Source organism: Danio rerio, chromosome 5, assembly GCF_052040795.2.
Source record: "Danio rerio strain M-AB ecotype USA chromosome 5, GRCz13ab, whole genome shotgun sequence".
Taxonomy (NCBI): Eukaryota; Metazoa; Chordata; class Actinopteri; order Cypriniformes; family Danionidae; genus Danio; species Danio rerio.
The window spans coordinates 3,391,065-3,410,565 of NC_141025.1; the positions used below are offsets into that span (position 1 = coordinate 3,391,065).

Sequence of the window (19,501 nt, forward strand, 5' to 3'; positions counted from 1 at the left end):
TGACTAACAGACACAATGACAGACAGACAGACGGAACAACAGATAGACAGAGAGACAGACATAACGACAAACAGGCAAACAGAATTACTGACAGACAGACAGGTAGACAGACAGTCAGAGAGAATGACAGACAAAAGACAGAATGACAGACAGAATGACAGACAGACAGACAGACAGAATGACAGAAATACAGACAGACAGACAGACAGACAGGCAGACAGACAGAATGACAGACAGACAGACAGACAGACAGACATACAGACAGACAGAATGACAGACAGACAGACAGAATGACAGACAGACAGACAGACAGAGAGACAGAATGACAGACAGACAGACAGACAGACAGACAAAATGACAGACAGACAGACAGACAGACAGATAGAATGACAGACAGACAGACAGACAAACAGACAGACATACGGACAGACAGAATGACAGACAGACAGACAGACAGACAGACAGAATGACAGACAGACAGACAGAATGACAGACAGAATGATAGACATACAGACAGACAGACAGACAGACAGAATGACAGACAGAATGACAGACATACAGACAGACAGATTGACAGACATACAGACAGACAGACAGACAGACAGACAGACAGACAGACAGACCGAATGACAGACAGACAGAATGACAGAATGACAGACAGACAGACAGACCGAATGACAGACAGACAGACAGAATGACAGACAGACAGACAGAATGACAGACAGACAGACAGACAGACAGACCGAATGACAGACAGACAGACAGACAGACAGAATGACAGAAAGACAGACAGACCGAATGACAGACAGACAGACAGAATGACAGACAGAATGACAGAAAGACAGACAGACCGAATGACAGACAGACAGACAGACAAAATGACAGACAGACAGACAGACAGACAGATAGAATGACAGACAGACAGACAGACAGACAGACAGACATACGGACAGACAGAATGACAGACAGACAGACAGACAGACAGAATGACAGACAGACAGACAGAATGACAGACAGAATGATAGACATACAGACAGACAGACAGACAGACAGAATGACAGACAGAATGACAGACATACAGACAGACAGAATGACAGACATACAGACAGACAGACAGACAGACAGACAGACAGACAGACAGACAGACAGACAGACAGACCGAATGACAGACAGACAGAATGACAGAATGACAGAATGACAGACAGACAGACAGACCGAATGACAGACAGACAGACAGAATGACAGACAGACAGACAGAATGACAGACAGACAGACAGGCAGACAGACAGAATGACAGAAAGACAGACAGACCGAATGACAGACAGACAGACAGAATGACAGAAAGACAGACAGACCGAATGACAGACAGACAGACAGAATGACAGAAAGACAGACAGACCGAATGACAGAATGACAGACAGACAGACAGACAGAATGACAGACAGACAGACAGACAGACAGACAGACAGACAGAATGACAGACAGACAGACAGAATGACAGACAGAATGATAGACATACAGACAGACAGACAGAATGACAGACAGAATGACAGACATACAGACAGACAGAATGACAGACATACAGACAGACAGACAGACAGACAGACAGACAGACAGACAGACCGAATGACAGACAGACAGACAGACAGAATGACAGACATACAGACAGACAGAATGACAGACATACAGACAGACAGACAGACAGACAGACAGACCGAATGACAGACAGACAGACAGACAGAATGACAGACATACAGACAGACAGAATGACAGACATACAGACAGACAGACAGACAGACAGACAGACAGACAGACAGACCGAATGACAGACAGACAGACAGAATGACAGAATGACAGACAGAATGACAGACAGACAGACAGACAGACAGACAGACAGACAGACCGAATGACAGACAGACAGACAGACAGACAGACAGACAGACAGACAGACAGACAGACAGACAGACAGACAGACAGACAGACAGAATGACAGACTAGCAAAAAGAGGTGTTTTTTAGTAAACTCAAATTTGAAAGTGTACCTTTTAGGTTCTGTTTGGTCTAGGTTGCGCTCATTAATTTAGTTGGTTCCTGCACACATCAGTAATGATAGGAAAAAAAGAAAAATGTCTCCTCCATAATCTATACAGAAGATTCTATTCCAACTGATGAGAGAACAGAACCACTAATGGGATATTGAGTCAATACGGACCTTTAAAATTTAAAGAGTGCAGAAGTAAATGACCTCACAGACCTGATACCGGAAGTTTAGGAGGTTAAAAGAGTTATAAAACTAATAAAAACAGCTTTATTCCAGTGGAAATAAAACAAATAAGACTTTCAGAAGAAAAAATATTAGAGGAAATACTGTGAAAAAATCCCTGAATCTGTTTAACATCATTTGGGAAATATTAGAGGAAGAACATCACAGGAGGGAGTGTAATTTTGACTTCAACTGTACTGTATATAAGAGTGTGTGTGTGTGTGTGTGTGTGTGTTTCTCTTACTTTATCCAGCAGCGGTTGGCACTGCGGCACTTTGCTCTCTGGACTCTCCAGCTTGACGATGCTGATGAAGATGCTCTCCTGACGCTCATCTTCACTGGTGTTACACAGAGACAGCGGGTGAGACTGCACAAACACAGACAATTCACACAGTCAATTCAACACGCTTTACATTTAAAAAAAAAAAGATCAGAGTTCAGAAAGAAGCATCTATAGCGAAATGCTCCAACATTAAAGCAACTGATGAATACGTAAACCTTGAAAGCAATATACGTCACTTCAGATAAAAGCATCATGTTTACTTCATCTGCTATATGTGATTCTCTTCTAAACTATACAGAATACAGTAGTGAGATATAAAGCATGGCAGCACAGCCTCACAGCAAGAAGGTCACTAGTTTGAGTTTGGGCTGGGCCAGTTGGCATTTCTGTATGGAGTTTGCATGTTCGCCCTGTGTTGGCGTGGGTTTCCTCCGGGTGCTCCGGTTTCCCCCACAGTTCAAACACGTGCACTATAGGGGAATTGATGAACTAAATAGGCCCTAATGTATGAGTGTGTGTGAATGAGTGTGTATGGGTGTTTCCCAGTACTGGGTTGCAGCTGTAAGGTCATCCCCCCCCCCCCCCCGTAAAACATATGCTGGAATAGTTGGCGGTTTATTCAGCTGTGGCAACCCCTGGTGAATGAGTGACTAAGCTGAAGGAAAATGAATGAATGATATATAGCATCAGTAGCACATTCAAATGTGCACACACACACACACACACACACACACACACACACACACACACACACACACACACACACACACACACACACACACACACACACACACACACACAGATGAACTTCAGCCTTTCATGTTGAACAGCAAACTTCCTTTTCCTTCACAGGTGGGCGAATATTTGACTAACAGTTCACTTATCAATGAAGAACAAAAGACATGAGAGAGAGAGAGAGAGAGAGAGAGAGAAGGAGAGATTATTGAAATTTAATACACCTTAATACAAAATTTTAAACCACAACAGCCGTCATGGTGGCACGTAGGTAGCACGATCACCTCACAACAAGAAAGTCGCTGGTTCGAGTCCCAGCTGGGTCAGTTGGCATGTCAGTGTGGAGTTTGCATGTTCTCCCAGTAAGGGTGTCACGATCCTCCAAATCCTCGATTCGATTACATTTTCGATTCTAAAGGCACGATTCGATTTTCGATTATGAATAATTAATTAATTAATGACCAATTAATTATTTGTAGCCTACCGTTTAAACTACCTGACCTGCATGGTCTTTGTTTTACCCATAAACAAATCATACAGTAAACGAATAAAGGCAAGATACACACATAATTACCACCTGTCAATCACTTTTTCTGCGGGACTCGTGAATAGGCAGTGATCTGTGTCGTTATTATGGCGTCGGTAAAAAAGACGCACAACCAACAGGAACCAGCCAACAGTATCTGAGGTGTTCGCTAAAATGACTAAGTACAAGTGAGTGAAAGATTGAAGCAGTCCTCTGACTGCCTGGACCTGCTGTCTCGAGCACATGGCTGTGTGTGCGTCTGTGTCTGTGTGGTCACGTGATGTGCGTTTTCAGAGGTAGAGAGGAAGGAGGGCTGCTCAGAAATACTACACGCCACTGTGGATGTCAAATTGTTGTCGTTCTAAAATGCCATTTAAAAACAAAGACAGTGTAAACAGGGCCTGAGTGTGTACTTTCCGCGAGCGGATTTGCAACGCGGGCGGGCGGACGATCGCGATGCCGGTGTTGTCTATCGGACGAACCGTACGTAATACGTACATAGCAGAGCTTGCAAAACTGTGTTTTTTTTTTTTGTCGACAACACGAACGTTGTCAACATAACTCACTGGAAATCCAAAATGCTTCCACACCGGCGACTTCATTGAAAGAGGAGAGGGTTTAAGCTCTCTCGACGGGTCTCCTGCTTCTGCAGTTTAACAAGCACTTCAACAAGCCTGTTATTTTCCCGCTTGGCAAGCCAAGCTGACGTGAAATGGGGGCGTGGCAGCATCAACGATTCTATTTTTTGATTCGATAATCGAAATTGAGCATAAATTTCGATCGATTTCGATTAAAAATCGAAATCGTGACACCCCTATCTCCCAGTGTTCGTGTGAGTTTCCTCCGGGTGCTCCGGTTTCCCCCACAGTCCTGATCATTGTCAGTTTATCCTGTTGTTCAGCTGCAAGAAATTAAAACCGTTTCTAAGATATAAACTTCAGGTTTTGGTTGGGACAAAAACTCCTTTAATATGGAAAACAATAATGACCTAACTTTCATTTACAACACGACTTAAATCAGCCATTAACCTCGATAGTCAGGCTGTTGGTGTCATCAATCTGGCAGCCTGCTCTTGTGTGTGTTTTGATCCAGGAATGCAATACCTAGTTCAACCACTGAGTGTCAAACTTACATACCGCACCTATAAAGAAGTGGTCCAGAATGTAACTTTAAGGCTTGGTTGTGTTTATAAGATGCAAAGCAATGTGTGCTCGTGTTTCACTTGAAGGAAATCACATTATTTTTTCATATATCTCACTTTGATTATACACAGCTACTCAGCTAACAAGAAAACGACTGATATATTTCCTAGTTTCTCTGAAAGGCCCGCCCTCAAGTGACTCTGATTGGTCATGTTTCATAATGTGCTGCGATTCGCGGATCAGCTCCACATCAAGCCCATACAAGCACACGCTTTTCTGCTTCGTAATCAGTCAGTCAACCTCCTGCCTGCTCTCTAAAATAAAATCTGACAAGTGTCTGTATGAGTGAAAATGGGGTGCGGCTCCTTTAAGAGACATTGCTATTGCCTGTGTCTATGTGTGTGTGTGAATGTGCGAACTTTCTGTAGACGTGTGTAACGTGCGCGGGACTTTCTTTTTCTCTGATGCTCGGATTAAGTTATTTTCTGTAATATATCGTGACAGAAGAATAAAGCACAAGATGTGGGATGCGACTTGTGTGAACCTTGATTTATTTTCCTGCTGCTATTATAAGTCAGGTGAGCTATCATGTATTTTTTTAACTCAACATGTTACATGACACCTTTCACATATATATCGGAATATGCAGGTGTAAGTAATATGAATCATCCACATATCTTTTGCGACTTCATTATCTGAGATGTGAAACGCATGGAAAAGCTGCCTAAGAGAATCAATGCAAAGTCGTGCACACACATAGAGAGAGGCTGCACGCGCCGATGAAGTATGTGTGTGTGTGTTTACAGCAGTTTGACTGATAAATATGAATTTGTAGCTAAATCGTTAGCGGTGCCAAACAGCATTTCCCATTGTTTACATCATTGCTACAGCATGCCGTTAACGCTAGACACTGAACATGTCATGATCAATTTCAGCAAATAAAAACACACTTACAGGTTGTAGCTCACAGCTTCTGATTTGAGGAGATTTTAGCCGAATCCAGCACTGAACTGGGAGAGATTCTGGAGCTGTTTTGTCAAATCATGCTTGCTATGAATTTTATAATTCTCTGGAACATAATTAATATTGCACTGTAAGCACTTCTGTCTTTGTGTCGTGTCCTTTGGAAGCCCAAATACAGAAACAGATAAAGCTCTGTGGAAACAGCAGCGTTTGGACGCATTTTTAGCTCCATCTCTGCTATGTCGTTACAGCGCCTCTGGCCACGGCCCTTAGCTGCGCAGTATATGTGCATGGTGAAAGTACACTTGTGATCTCACAAGGCCCGGAAGTATTTTTTGTAGTCCCCAAAATTGTAGGCTTTGCTAGGCTAACTCTGTAACAACCAAGGTCTCCCTTTGCATTGAACTTACTTTTTAGAGCTCTATAGCATTCAGAGATGCTGTTTATGTTCACACAGCTACATTACACATCAACTAAAGTTTAAAATGTGATACCGTAGTGCAGTGGTTCTCAAAGTGGGGGTCGGGACCCCTTGAGGGGTCGCGGAACAATGAAGGGGGGTCGCCTGGTGATTTCCAAAAATCTACTTATTATTATTAGGCCATAAGAATTACCATATTTCATCCATAACCAACTGAAGACAAAAAAAAAACAGTCGTTTATAGTTACTATAGTAGCTTATTTACTAGTTCTATTGGATTGCGACCCCTGGGGTAAATACATTATATTAAAGACAGCAATAGCGTCAGATGCAGCAGATTGATTTTATAACACCAGGTTAAACTTTCTGGCCCATTTACAGCACTGACATACATAAAAAAAATTAAACGAAGAATAGACTTTGGTCTATTGGTTTGTGTGTGCGCCATTGAATGCAAGTTTTCTGTATTTATAATCACCTCAGAGGATATTGGGGGTCGCGAGTCACTGGCATTGTTATTTTAGGGGTCGCGTGCTGAAAAGTTTGGGAACCCCTGCCGTAGTGGACCACCCCTTTAAATCTAGTTTATTCTGATTAATTTTTTGTTGCAGTTTTATTTATTCTATTATTATTTTTTTTACTACTACCACTATTTACATATACAGTTGAAGTAGAATTATTAGCCCCCCTGAATTATTAGAGCCCCTGTTTATTTTTTTCCCCAATTTCTGTTTAATGGAGGGAAGATTGTTTCAGCACATTTCTAATCATAATAGTTTTAATAACTCATCTCTAATAACTGATTTATTTTATCTTTGTCATGATGACAGTAAATAATATTTTACTTTATATTTTTCAAGACACTTCTATACAGCTTAAAGTGACATTTAAAGGCTTAACTAGGTTAAAAAGGTGAACTAGGCAGGTTAGGGTAATTAGGCAAGTTTTTGTAAAACAGTGGTTTGTTCTGTAGACTATCGGAAAAAAAAACGTAGCTTAAAGGGGCTAATAATTTCGTCCTAAAATTGTTTTAAAAAAATTAAAAACTGCTTTTATTCAAGCCGAAATAAATCAAATAAGACTTTCTCCAGAAGAAAAAACATTATCAGACACTCTGTGAAAATGTCCTTGCTCTGTTAAACATAATTTAGGAAATATTAAAAAAAGAAAAAAATCAAAGAGGGGCGAATAATTCTGACTTCAACTGTATATGAGTCTGCTTGAGTTATTTTCTAGAGTCAGCTTCGGTTTTTCTGACATCTGTTTCTAGAATTGTACTGATATTCTGTAACATGCAGGCGTTTTTGGAGTGTGTGTGAGTGTCTGGAGTCCACACAAGTTTCTCTGGAGTCAGCTACAGCTTTTCTGAAATCCGTTTCTGAAATTATTTCTCGAGTTTCTGGAATGGGATTGCGATTCTGGACACTGCATGAGTCTTTCTGTGCTGGGCGTCTGCGCGAAGCTGATCATTATCTCCGGCCAGCGTTTGCCAGCTCCGCTCACCATCACGACAGTCTGTCATCTCCGCTGCGTATTTATATCTCACAAAAGGGCCAGAAATCTAAAAACAACATCGGTTCCGACCCCAAAACACACATCTTCATTTTGGTGTTTCGAAAAACGGTGGCACACAAACAGACTATTGACAATGGAGAGAGCCATTCGTACGTCTGTGTAAACCACAAACTGGGCTGGGATGAGAGAGACAGACGCTTTGTAGTGGCGTATAAAGACATTCCAGAGTCATCTTTACCACAGACAGATGACTAAAAATACTCTGAAATCAAACGGCCTGAAAAAACAAACACAGGAGACGAGGGATGATAAAGAGCCGCTGTGGTGAGAGAGTCTTTTCTCTCTTCCTCCGTCTGTAATGCTGTTTGTTCATGTTGTCAGATGAGAAACAAGTCGCTTCAGATCACTGTGCGCTTTGTATTTATTTATCTTCTTTATATTTATCGGCATATGGGAAATAGCTGAGAGCATTTTCACAAGACCCAACTGATGGATTAAAGTATGCACAGAGTTTTAATCAGCTATAAAATTACATATAGTTGAGGTCAAAATTATTAGTCGCTCTGTGAAATTGTAATCTATTCCAAGTACTGTTTAACAGTAAATGTTTAACCAGTTAAACTCTGCGTGATGTCATCGACTTTCACTTTCAGATTTAAAGGGCTAGCATTGCACCAGACCCCCTTAAGTGGTTTCAATTGAAAGTGTAGAATCTATATTTTATGGACATATGCATCACTTTGGTTTTTATTCCACTGTACAAAAGTTATTTACACTTAAATACACAGTATTTTGGATACCCGAGCTGGGTATTGAACATTGGTTCATTTTCATATGGTTCATATATGACACATGTACAAGTTATAGCTCAAATGAAAGCTCTTGTCGGTGCTCATACGGTTCTAGCGTTCTTTTTACTGAATTATATTCACATATCAAACAGTTGCCGAATGAATCGCGGTGTTTCCATGGTGCAGAAGTGAAAACAATACATTTATGATCAATAAGCAGCCCCAGATAGCACAGACAGCTGTCATCTCTTACCTTATGCTGTGCGCTTCAGGGCCATTTCTCCTCTGTTTTTGAGGTCATGTGCATAAGTAATCCTTTAATATGTCTGACGTGGTCCAAACACAGTGAATTATGTTTGATCAAACAAAAGAATAGTAAAATATGAAAACAATGATCGCTCCCTGTGGCTTGTACAGCACCTCTCATCATGTGGAATACAATAACTTTTGCATAGATTATGGTGGAGACATTTTTCTTTTTTCCTATGATTACAGACATGTGCAGGAACCAGCAACATTAATTACAGCACGCTAGACCATACAGAACCTAAAAGGTTCACTTTCAAATTTGAGTTTATAAAAAATACATATATATATACAAAAATGTATATTTCTTTTAGATGTTTATTATGACACAGACAACATATACAGATATTTTAAACACTATCAATAGTGTTTTATAAAAATTCAAATGGTTTTCTTTAAAACGAAACCAAATTTTTGCATTTACACCTCTGCATGTGGATTTGGGAAGCTTTTAAATTTGGGTAGGCAAAATCCAGGCGGAAATCCCAAAATAGCAGCAGAGTTTAAATGTTTAATATTTGTTTTTAAACTTAATAGTTTTAAATAATTAATGTCTAATAACTAATGTATTTTGTCTTGGCCATTATGACAGTAAATAATAGATCACAGTTAAAGTTTTCATCCTGTTATTATAACGCTTTTGAACAGGACCACATTTTAAATATTACTGATAGCCAGAAATAATGGCTCAATGGTTAGCACTGTTGCCTCACAGCAAGAAGGTTGCAGGTTTAAGTCCGGGCTGGGCCAGTTGGCATTTCTGTTTGGAGTTTGCATGTTCTCCCCATGTTGGTGTGAGTTTCCTCCGGGTGCTCTGGTTTCCCCCACAGTCCAAACACATGCGTTATATGTGAATTAGATTAATTAAATTGGCTGTAGTGTGTAAAACGTGATGGAATAGTTGGTGATTCATTCTGCTGTGGTGACCCTAGATCACAGGTGTCAAACTCAGTTCCAAAAGGGCCGCAGCTCTGCACAGTTTAGTTCCAACCCTAATTAAACACACCTGATCAAACTAATTGAGTCCTTCAGGCTTGTTTGAAACCCACAGGTAAGTGTGTTGGAGCAGGGTTGGAACTAAACTGTGCAGGGCTTCGGCCCTTTTGGAACTGAGTTTGACACCCCTGCCCTAGATAAATAAGGGACTAAGCCGAAGGAAAATGAATCACTGAATTATAGCCAGTCTGTAATAAAAAGAGCATAAACATAATTTATCTATTAATAAACTTCAGCTAGTGCAAAATGCAGCTGTCAGAGTTCTTACCAGGTCTAGAAAATATGATCATATCACCCCAATTTTATCCTCCTTAGACTGGCTGCCTGTTAAGTTTCGTATTGAATTTAAAATATTACTTCTTACCTATAAAGCTTTAAATAGTCTAGCACCTGTTTATCTAACCAAGATCTCAAAACTCAGGGCTTCTGGTAGCACCTAGAATAGCAAAGTCCACTAAAGGAGGTCGAGCCTTCTCCTTTATGGCTCCTGAACTCTGGAATAGCCTTCCTGATAATGTCCGAGGCTCAGACACACTCTTGCAGTTCAAAACTAGATTAAAGACCTGTCTGTTTAGGAATTACACTCAGTGCATCACATAGCAATGCAATGCATGAGTGTGCTCCATGCAGGTGAGTGGGCTTGACAAACTTTTTTTTCCAATTCATCTTTATTTCTAAAGTGCTTTTACAATGTAGATTGTGTCAAAGCAGCTTCACAAGGAATGACACACTCCTCCTGTTTTAATGCACCCGACATTTTGATTCCATTAATATTTAATATCTCTTGTTTAAATACGCTACGAACTGCAGCTATGCTAAATTTTTCTTTGTCCTTCATTTCCACCAGGGAAAACTCATCCAGAGGCCTCTAGGTGTGCAGCGTAATTGATGTCATCCAAAACCTGTGAAGAGATGATGGCAACAACAGAGGACTTCTAGAGGTCTCCATAATCTTGGATCAGGCTGTATCCTGAGCAGATGCTGTGGAGGTCATGATGGAGTGGAGACAGACGAGTCTCCGCATTGATCCGCGTGGGCCAGCCTGAACACCTGCTGGTGACCTACTCACACCTGCAGCTTCTCCATGATGGACATTCAGCGTTCTACAGCCTCCGGTGCCTAGACTGCAGCTCTGCGCAAGAAGTTTTGACAGAGGAGAAATGATCACGGCCAACTGTTCCTGGCTTCTCTTGAGTTTTTTTTTCCTTCACTTTCGCCAAATGGTGAGGTTTGTTCCTCCACTTTCACCACTGGTTTGCTTGGTTCGGGACTTGTGGAGCTGTGCATCGATGAATTTGCTCTTCAGTGTTTGGACTTTCAGCAGTGAATAATAAACCACACTGAACTGAACTAAACTGAACTTCAATTCTGAAAACTGGACTGACACCGTTTCAGTTTACTAGAACTTCTTTGTTAAGCTGCTTTGACACAATCTGCATTGTAATAAACGAATTATTTTTGCAAGACACTAGTATTCAGCCTAAAGGGCAATTTGAATTATTATAGGTTAATTATGGAAGTTAGGATAATTAGATGATGCATTGTATAACAGTGGGTAGTTCTGTAGACAATCCAAAAATAACAGTTTCTTAAAGGGGCTACTAATATTGACTTTCAAGTTGTTTTAAAAACAGCTGAAATACAATAAATAAGGCTTATCCCCAGAAGAAGAAAACATATTATAGGAAATCCTGAAATGGTCTGTCAAACAACCCTTGGGAAATATTCAGGAGGGCTAATAATTTGGACTTGGACTGTGTATTTTTCCGTCTCAGAAATGAGCCGTGTCTAAAGCGAGCCGGATGAATTCTGGAAAAGTGAGTTTTTGTGCAAGGATCTGAAGTACAGGACTGTCAAAACAGAAGCGGCGTCAGATTTCAGATCCACACGGAAACCCACACCATAATGACAGAGCAAGAGTCGGATTGTCTGCAGACTCAATGAAAGGGATTAGAAGGTATTGTGGTGATTTCCCAGAAGAAGAAAGGAGAGAAATGAAGAGAAGAGAATAGAAATAAAGAGAAGAGAAGAGAAATAAAGAGAATAGAAGAAAAGAGAAGAGAAAAGAAGAGATGAGAAGAGATGAGGAGAGATGAGAAGAGATGAGGAGAGGATTGAAGACAATAGGATAGAAAAGAAATAAAGAGAAGAGATAAGAAAAGGAATAAATTGAAGAGAAATGAAGAGGCGAGAAAGAAACAAAAGAAAAGAGAAATATTGAGAAAAGATGAGAAGAGAAATTAAGAGAAGAGATGAGATGAGAAATAAAGAGAAGAGAAAAAAATAAGCAGACCTGAAGAGAAATAAAAAGACGAGAAGAGATGAGTAGAGAAATAAAGAGATATGAGCAATAAAGAGAAGAAAACGACGAGAAGAGAAATAATCAGATGAAAAGAAAAATAGAGAAGTGAAATAAAGAGGAGAGAAGAGACAAGAAGAGAAATACAGAGAAGAGAAATAAAGAGAAGAGAAATAAAGAGAAGAGAAATACAGAGAAGAGAAATAAAGAGAAGAGAAACAAAGAGAAGAGAAGAGAAATACAAAGAGAAGATAAATAAAAATAAAAGATGAAAAGAGAAATAGACGAGAAGAGAAATAGATGAGAAGAGAAATAGACGAGAAGAGAAGAGAAATTAAGAGACGAGAAATAAAGAGAAAAGACGAAAAGAGACATAGACGAGAAGTGAAAAAAAGGGAAGAGACGACAAGAGAAGAGAAATAAAAAGAAGAAACAATAAGAAAAAAAAGAAGAAAAAAAACGGGAAGAGAAATAGAGACCAGAAGAGAAATAAAGAGAAAAGACGGGAAGACAAATAGAGATGAGAAGAGAAGAGAAATAAAGAGAAAAGATGAAAAGAGAAATAGACGAGAAGAGAAGAGAAATAAAGAGAAGAGACAAGAAGAGAAAAAAAGAAAAAAAAAACGGGAAGAGAAATAGAGAAGAGAAGAGAAGAGACCAGAAGAGAAATAAAGAGAAAAGATGAGAAATAAAGAAAAGAGAAGTAAACAGAGGGGAAGAACAATTGGAGATGGGAAAAGAAATAATCATAACAGAAGAGAAATAAACAAAGAAGAAGAGATGAGAAGAAAAATAAACAGACCAAAAGAAAATTTATGAGAAGAGATGAGAAGAGCAATAAAGAGAAGGAGAGAAGAATAATAAAGAGAAGAGAAATAGAGAAGAGAAATAAAGAAAAGAGAAGAGAAATAAAGAGAAAATATGAGAAGGGAAATAAAGAAAATAGAAATAAACAGAGGAGAGGAGAAATTTTAAAAAGCGGAGAGACGAGAAGAGAAATAAACAGAGGAGAAGAGACGGGAAGAGAAAAAATCAAAACAGAAGAGAAATAAACAGAAGAGACGAGAGGAGAAGAGAAGACAGATAAGACGAGATGAGGAGAGAGAAGATGAGACGACAAGAAAGGAGAAGAAAATAGAATAGAAGAGACGAGAAGAGAAGAGAACACAAGACAAGAGACATGAAGAGAAGAGAGGAGAAGAGACGAGAGAAGAGATGAGAAAAGAAGAGAATAAAAGACAAGAGATGAAAAGAGAAGAGACGAGAGGAGAAGACGAGAAGAAAGGAGAAGACGAGAAGAAAGGAGAAGAGAAAAGAAGAGAAGAGAAAAAATGAAACGAGAAAAGAAGAGACGAGATGAGAAGAGACAAGGAGAGAAGACGAAAGGGGGGAGATGAGAAGACAGGAGATAAGAAGAGAAGAAAGGAGAAAAGAATAGAATAGAAGAAAAGAGAACAGACGAGAGAAGAAAAGAATAGATGAGAAGAAAGGAGAAGAAAAGACGAGATGATAAGAGAGTATAGAAGAGAAGAGAAGAGAATAGAATACAACAGATGAGAGGATAAAAGAAGAGACGAGCTGTATATTTTAAATCTTTAAATCAAGTTTGTGCGACATGAAATTAACAAATTTGTTTATTCTGTCACACATTCAGGCAGTTCTCCCTGTGTTACAGTGATTCTGGACACATGTACATTCGTCCCATAGTACTGCATCATTCTCTAGTGCTGTAACACTCAGAAACACCCCACAATACACAGCTGCTTTTCTATTGCTCTGGTGTGTGTGTGCTGCTGATGTTTTACAATCAGTTCAATACAGACAGCAGACCTAAAACACCACACAACGACACACATGAGAACAGACACGGTCAAAGTTTAACACACACACACACACACACACACACACACACACACGCACACACACACACACACACACACACGCACACACGCACACACACGCGCACACACACGCAAACACATGCAAACACGCACACGCGCGCACACACACACACACACACACACACACGCACACTCACACGCACACTCTGTAATATATTTATAAGCAGTTTTCCCTTATGGGGACCAAAAAATGGCGGCTTACTGCTATTATTATACTTGTGGGGACCAATGTATAAAATACATAGTACACACACAAACAAATACACACATAAAATCACACACATGCAAAAAAAAGCACACACACACACACACACACACACACACACACACACACACACACACACACACACACACACACACACACACACACACACAGGAAAATGGGTTATTAGACAAACATGCAGACCTATTATTACACACCAGCATCAAACAATCATTACAGCAACACAGAAACACACACACACACACACACACATACACACACACACACACAGAGCATGAGAACTAAACCGAGCCTTAAATCTGTCAAAGTTCACAGAGTTCATCGCGCACTAGAAAACACACACATCTCATTCAGCATCTTATCTTACTGTATTTTCTATTGCCTGGGGCGATTTTAGGATTTTCATTAGGGGCGCTCAGCAACTTTTAAGGTAAAAAAAAAGAAAATATATACATACATACATACATACACACACACACACACACACACACACACACACATATATATATATATATATATATATATATATATATATATATATATATATATATATATATATATATATATATACAGACATATACATATATATATATATATATATATATATATATATATACATACACATATATATATATATATATATATATATATATATACAGACATATATATGAGAAACCCCACTGCTCCTCCATGACATTGTACAGATGATACAAGGTTATATATATCAAAGAACAGCACTCCTACGCCAAGTTGCGGTTGTTCTAAAAAACGCTCCAATTGGTCCACGGTTTTTATGTTGTTAAATTGAAAAAAAAGCACTGGGTGTGTTTATATCACCCCAATATGACGTTCTACACACTACACTTACACACAAGTCTGTCCAAACAGCTTAAAAAGTAGATTTTTTTTTTTTTACCATACTAGCCCTTTAAAACACCTTGAATGGTAGCCGTTCCATGCGAGGAGGCCGCGCAGCAGCAAGATCTAATCTGTCTGATGAAAGAGACTGGCTGTTTCTCAATATGCGTTCTTCAGCGGTCTTGCGTCCTCGTGTTCTCGTGCAACGTCATCATCAGCTGCCTAAGTTCAGTTCCAATACTCAAGACCGCAAGAACAGAGGACGCGTGAAACTTCCCGGATGTGTTCTTGATATCGAGGACGTACCAATGCAGACTTGAGCACCGAACTCGCTCTGGAAGTCCCAGAAGTCATTGCGACTGGAGGTGGGAAGCGCAGCATTTTATTTAGATTTATTATTAAAGTTCAGAGATATGACTTACTTACATCAGGAGTTTCCCTAAATGAAATGGTGAAAGTAAACATTAACATGAACATCTTAATAATGGAATAAACACATTAAGGGTGTTTGTTTACTGAAATTCGTATTAAAATCAGTTTTATTTATATTTTGCAGAGTATATTTATAATGTTTTTTTGCAAAGTATATATTTTGAAGAGGGGGGAAACAATAAATCGCTGTATGAATGCTGTAATGTTTCAATAATTTCCATTTAAAACGCGTGAAGGTCACGTGACCATCAGGAAGAACACAGTATCCCATTTCTCAAAGGACGCGTTCTCTGCCCTCGCGGTCTCGTGAGTTCGTTCTTCCGAGGACACCTGGCAAGACCGCTCTCCACAAGAACGCAAGACCTTTCTCAGCGTTCTTGGAATTGAGAAACAGCCACTGTTTCCCCGGCTCAGGTGCTGATGATGAGACTGCGGTCTCCACCCCATGTGGGGATCAGTATTTGTCTCAATTGTTTTAGACCTTTTGGCTAATGTCTTAATTAAGTTTTCTGTTTTAAAGAGCGTTTACTCATTTTGAATCTTGGTTTAAACAATACCAATTTGAATTGTCATTTTTAGATGCGGAAAAACCGCCAGCAAAATTAAAGCCAATAGATTTCTTTACCCATCTCCCACCATGCAGGTACATACACACTTTAAAACACAGAAACGCACACCTTTATTTGTTGTCATTCTTCCTTGCTTTGTCAATATCTCAGTGTATACTGTTAAATAATCAATTTAAATTCATGAATAAATTAATTATAAATTATTTAATAAATAAATTAATTAATTAATTAAAAAGCAGCATTAATTGGCGCCCTCTCATGGTGGGTACGCACAGTGCGTACAGCCATACGGCTGCAGGCCCCACTGCGGACATCCACTCTGAAAACATATATTGTGCAGTCCTAATGACAAGTGTGTGTGTGAGAGCTAAAAATAAGCACTGTACGCACGTCTTTCTCCAGTGTGTGGGAGACACCAGATCTCTCGTGGGACTCGAAACACCCCAAAATCAAACACTGGAAGGACCATAAATTCAGTCTGTACACACTACACCATCCCAGCGGCCACATCTGAAGCCGCCACTTTTATTGTTGTTTTATTCTGGAGCGTAAACACCCTCGCTCACACAAACACGCTCTATGGCAACCACCTGACCCATGACGACCAATCAATTGCGTGACGCCTAAACAACCCTTAACATCCTGCACAAGTAAACGGATTGTTTTTACAAACGATGGAACTTTCCAGAAAATAATAATAAAAATACGAACAGGAGAAGTTCTCAGCGTGCTTCTTGAAGGAAATCAGCTGTAAGCCCACTCAAACTTCCGAGTTACTAGCGGTGTTTGCCAAGAAAACCATCAATGGTTACGACTTCTCATAATCAGGGTTAAGAGTTTGTTTAAACTACTGACTCAAACTATTAAACGCTGTCTTTATTTACAGCATAGTAACCACATAGTAACATGAACCAGCTTGATGACCAGCTTTCTTTAGAGACTAGAGATTTTGCTCATTGCACCAAAAATCTGTGCATGAAAAAAAAATAAAAAATTAAAATAATTTTGATCTAGATGGGGGTGTCACGGTGGCGCAGTGGGAAGCACAATCGCCTCACAGCAAGAAGGTTGCTGGTTCGAGCCTCGACAGGGTCAGTTGGCATTTCTGTGTGGAGTTTGCATGTTCTCCCCATGATCACGTTGGTTTCCTCCGGGTGCTCCGGTTTCCCCTACATGTGTCCAAAAACATGTGGTATCGGTGAGTTAGGTAAGCTAAATTGTCCGCAGTGTATGTGTGTGAATGAGTGTGCATAGATGTTTCCCAGTGAGGGAAGAGCATAGGCTGGAATAATTGCCGGTTCATTCCTCTGTGGTGACCCCTGGATAATAAAGGGACTAAGCCAAAAAGAAAATGAATGAATGAATGATCTAGAAGGTTGTGCTTTATGCTCTGCCTGTGTGTTTTATATTCTGACGCTCCTATTTCTAAATCTATTTCATGTATTAATGACCTCCAGAATAGGCTATTGTTATGGTATATTAGCTGGTTGACCAACATCTACAAAACATAGCAACCACACAGTAACACATTAAACACTCAGAATACCTTGGCAGCACCCTAGAAACAACATAGCAACCACACATTCACACAATAAAAACTCATGTTACCCAAGGGACATCAGAGCAACCACCATAAACAACATAAGAACTGCAGAGTAACACACTAAACACTCAGAATACCCTAGCAACCACAAGGAATATAGCAACACTCTTAGGATCTACTCTTACGTTGAACACTCAAAATACCCTGGCAACACCAAAGAAACAACCAGGGACAGCATATCAACCACACAGTAAAACACTGAACACTCAGAACACCCTAGCAACACCACAGCAGCAACCAGAAACAACAAAGCAGCCACATATAATACACTAAACACACAGAATAAATACCTTAGCAACCACAAGGAATATAGCAACCACATAGTAACACACTTAGAATCTTTTCTTAAATTGAACACTTAGAATACCCTAGTAACTTCACCAGAAACAACATCCAGAATATAACCACCACCTACATAACATATCAACCACACAGCCACACGTTAAACACTCAAAATACCATAGCAACTACCAGAAACAACATAGCAACCACATAGAAACACCGAGACTATCCTAGCAACAACCAGAAACAACATATCAACCACACAGTAACATCCAGAATACTCTAGCAACACCACAGCAACAATCAGCAACAACATATCAGCCACACAGTAACACATTAAACGCCCAGAATACCTTAGCAACAACACAGCAACAACCAGAAACAACATATCAAACACATAGAAGCACCCAGAATACCCTTGCAACACCACAGCAACACCCAGAAACAACATAGCAACCACACAGTAACACATTAAACACTCAAACTACCCTAGCAACACCAAGAAACAACATAGCAACCACACAGTAACACATTAAACACTCAAAACACCATAGCATCCGCCAGAAACAACAACAGCACAGTAACCCAATAACCAACCAGAATACCTTAGCAACACCACAGCAACAACCAGAAACAACATATCAACCCCAGAGTAACACATTAAACACCGTCGCATCCACCAGAAACAAGATAGCAACCTCATAGATACCTTAGAAACACCCAGAAACAACAAAGCAAATACAGTCACACATTAAACACTCGAAAAACCCTAGCAACTACCAGAAACAACATAGCAACCACACAGTAACATATTAAACACTCTAAATACCCTAGCAACTACCAGAAACAACATAGCAACCACACAGTAACATATTAAACACTCTAAATACCCTAGCAACTACCAGAAACAACATAGCAACCACACAGTAACAGATTAAACACTCTAAATACCCTAGCAACTACCAGAAACAACATAGCAACCACATAGAAACACCCAGATTACCCTAGCAACACCCATAAACAACATATCAACAACACAGTAACACATAAACCACCAGATTACCTTAGCAACACCACAACAACAACAACCAGAAACAACACAGCAACCACACGGTAACATATTAAACACTCAAATTCACAAGCAACTGCCAGAAACAATATAGCAACTACATAGAAACACCCAGAATACCCTTGCAACACCTAGAAACAACATATCAACGACAGAGTACCACATTAAACACTCAAAATACTCTTGCAACACCAAAACAACAACCAGAAACAACATAGCAACCACACAGTAACAAATTAAACACTTAAATACCCTAGCAACTACCAGAAACAACATAGCAACCACACAGAAACACCCAGAATACCCTAGCAACGCCCAGAAACAA

At 39.8% G+C, this 19,501-nt stretch overlaps 1 protein-coding gene across 2 annotated transcripts in view; it reads right to left on the minus strand.

The window, feature by feature from the left end:
- Nucleotides 1-19,501, minus strand: part of rnf43 (ring finger protein 43) — a 257,307-nt gene that overhangs the window by 63,377 nt on the left and 174,429 nt on the right. For both annotated transcript variants that reach the window (XM_087253165.1, XM_087253164.1), the window contains exon 2: nucleotides 2,507-2,629. In XM_087253165.1, coding sequence (XP_087109291.1) covers nucleotides 2,507-2,629 — 123 coding nt within the window. The remainder of the gene's footprint in view (nucleotides 1-2,506; nucleotides 2,630-19,501) is intronic.